Here is a 2,704-nt window from a genome sequence, read left to right on the forward strand (position 1 = left end):
ACCCACCTCACCTCCTCCCCTCCACACCCAGCCCACCTCCTCACCTCCCACACCCACCTCACCTCCTCCTCACCCTTCACACCCACACCACTACCTCACCCTATACAGCTGCCTTACCTCTCATGGCATCCAGGTCCTAGACAGTGGACCCAGATCACCTATATGGCTCTCTCATGGCCAGTCACATATGCTTGGCTCCCTCCTTTGATCATAACTCCTGACATCTCTGCATCAAGGGCCACACTTAGATCTACTTCCTAATCCTTGCTGGCATGGCCTCCTCAAAAGGACTGTATCCCACCATTTGTGTTGTGTGGCTACTCTCCTCCCCACCCCCACCCCCCACCCCCAGACGTGACCCTGTAAGAGAGGAAGCTTTGTTTTCTGATCTTTATCTGGGAAGGCCTCACACAGCTTCGTGCTGAGACTCCTGCTGCAGGATAGCAGGAGACACAGAGAGAAGTGGAAATTCCTATGCACATGGACATAGCAAAGGACCTGCCCAAGCCCTCAGACACAGAGCCACTGCTCCATATGGCCACATGCAGTCTTTACCCTTGACCGTCAGCGTGGCCGACGTCCTCTCCTGCCCGCACACGCACGAGTACTCCCCGGCATCTGCCACCGCAAGGCCATGGATTTCCAGCTCACACACGGCCCCGTCCTGCCTCAGGCTGACTCTGTCCCCAGCTCTGAGGGTCTCGAGCCCCTTCCTCCACTCCACAGGGGCCGCCTTGCTCAGCTCGCAGCGCAGCGTTACCACGGCCCCTTCCGTGGCCTCCTTGCTTCTCAGTCTTCCTATGAACTCCGCAGGCAGGGCTGTGGAGGGTCAGAGACTGAGAACCTCATCCTCAGCCTCCTACAGGGGATGAAAGATACCAATGGGGCTGCATGGGCAGGGCAGGGGCACTCGTACCCTTCACGGTGAGCGTGGCTGAGGTTGTCTGGTCCCCGAGGCAGCAGACATACTGCCCGCTGTCGCCGGGCTGCAAGTCCCGGACCACCAGCTCCAGCATGGTACCCTCCTGCCGCATCCTGTACTTGTCTCCTGGCCGCAGGACCTCATCTCCACAGCGCCACTCTACAGGTGCAGCCACCGTTGACAGCTTGCAGCGCAGTGTGGCAGCACCGCCCTCTAGCACCTCCATGTCCTTCAGGCCCTCCCGGAAGTGCACGGGCCGCGCTGTGGAAGGCACAGGCTCAGCTTGTCCTCACTCCTGCATGCACCTGGGGCTCCCCTACAGTTGAGGAGGGCTGGAGGGAGCAGCACGGTGCAGGAGGCCCACCTCACCCTTCTACATAGGGGGTTAGTGAAGGTGACCCTCCAGGAGGGGGAGCCAAACAAAAGAACAAAGAAGGGTGGGGTGTCATGAGCTGCATTGTGTCCCCCTTCACTCATTGGAGCCCCAACCCCAGGACCTCAGATGGTTCTGTATTGGCAAGTGGAGCCTTTAAAGATGTGATGAAGGCGAAGTGGGATCACTAGAATGGGCTCTAATCCCATATGACTGAGGTCATTATAAGAAGAAGAGATCAGGACACAGATACATACAGAGGGACGGCCAAGGGAGGACACAGGAGGAGATAGCCATCCACACAGCAAGGACAGAGGCCTCCAGGGGACCAGCCCTGCCCACACCTGGGTCCCAGACTTTCAGGCTCCAGGACTGGGAGAAATAAATGACTGGAGTTTGAGCTGCCATGTCTGTGGTATTTGTTACACAGCCCAGGCTGATGGAGATGAGCCAAGCCCAGGGGAGGGAGGGGAGATGTCAGAATACAAGACAAAGGGAGGAGAGATGTCAGAATGCAAGACCAAGTCAAGAATAAAGTACAAAAGATACTGGCAGTCAGGAGACCAAGAGAGGGTGAGAAAGGTTCTATTAGCAGCAGAGACTCAGACCCAGAGATGGGGAGAAGCAGTGAGGGGGGATAAGCTGTGGAGAGGCAGAGCCAGACGAAACACCCCCCTCCACACACACACACACACACACTCACAGACACCAAGAGGGCAAAGACAGAGAAGGAAGGAGCTGGGTGAGGTCTGGGGCTTCCCCTGCCCTGAAAAAGATGAGAGCGGGGGGAACACAGAGCATGGCTGGAAGCTGCCTGGTCCTTCCTGCCTGAGGGCTCACCGTGGACCCTGACGATGGAGCTGCTCCAGGCACCCGCAGCCTCACACTTGTAGCGCCCGCCATCCTGCAGGGTGGTGCCAGTGATGACCAGCTGGGCTCGGCAGCCCTCACGGCTCAGCTGGCACCGGGCCGACCCCCGCAGGGTTTTCCCATCCTTGGTCCAATGCACAGGGTTGTCCGGGACAGTGGTCTCACAGACCAGGGTCAGATCCTCCCCCTCCATGACTGTGGCATCCGTGAGCTCCTGGGAGAAGACACTTGGCTTCTCTGGGGACAGAGAGGGAAGTACAGGGCACATGGAGGCTCCTGCAGAAGCTCCAGGTGTCACTGCAGCCTAGGTGACACTCCAGGTCAGTACCCATCTGTCCACCTCAGCCTGAGGACACAGACAGGCCGGCCTCTGCATGGCTCCCCACACTCCAGGGGCATGGCCAGGCCTATGCCACGCTGACCATGGAATCAGCTCTGTATACCACGTGCAATGATGCATCCTGGAAACAGCCACACCCAGCCTCCCGAGCCCACCCTGGCCTCTAGGCCCAGTCCACAGCACCTGCTCTGTGAGCCCC

At 58.8% G+C, this 2,704-nt stretch overlaps 1 protein-coding gene across 1 annotated transcript in view; it reads right to left on the bottom strand.

Annotated features, from left to right (window-relative positions):
- The window catches only part of OBSCN (obscurin, cytoskeletal calmodulin and titin-interacting RhoGEF), a 62,062-nt gene extending 59,629 nt beyond the window's left edge, over positions 1 to 2,433 (bottom strand). The window contains exons 1-3 of the mRNA XM_023763818.1: positions 2,136 to 2,433; positions 917 to 1,183; positions 556 to 819 (exon numbers count right to left, since the gene is read on the bottom strand). Of these exons, the coding sequence (XP_023619586.1) occupies positions 556 to 819; positions 917 to 1,183; positions 2,136 to 2,433 (829 nt within the window). The remainder of the gene's footprint in view (positions 1 to 555; positions 820 to 916; positions 1,184 to 2,135) is intronic.
- Positions 2,434 to 2,704: the final 271 nt, after the last annotated feature.

This window comes from Myotis lucifugus, unplaced genomic scaffold (genome assembly GCF_000147115.1).
Source record: "Myotis lucifugus unplaced genomic scaffold, Myoluc2.0 scaffold_302, whole genome shotgun sequence".
Lineage (NCBI taxonomy): Eukaryota > Metazoa > Chordata > Mammalia > Chiroptera > Vespertilionidae > Myotis > Myotis lucifugus.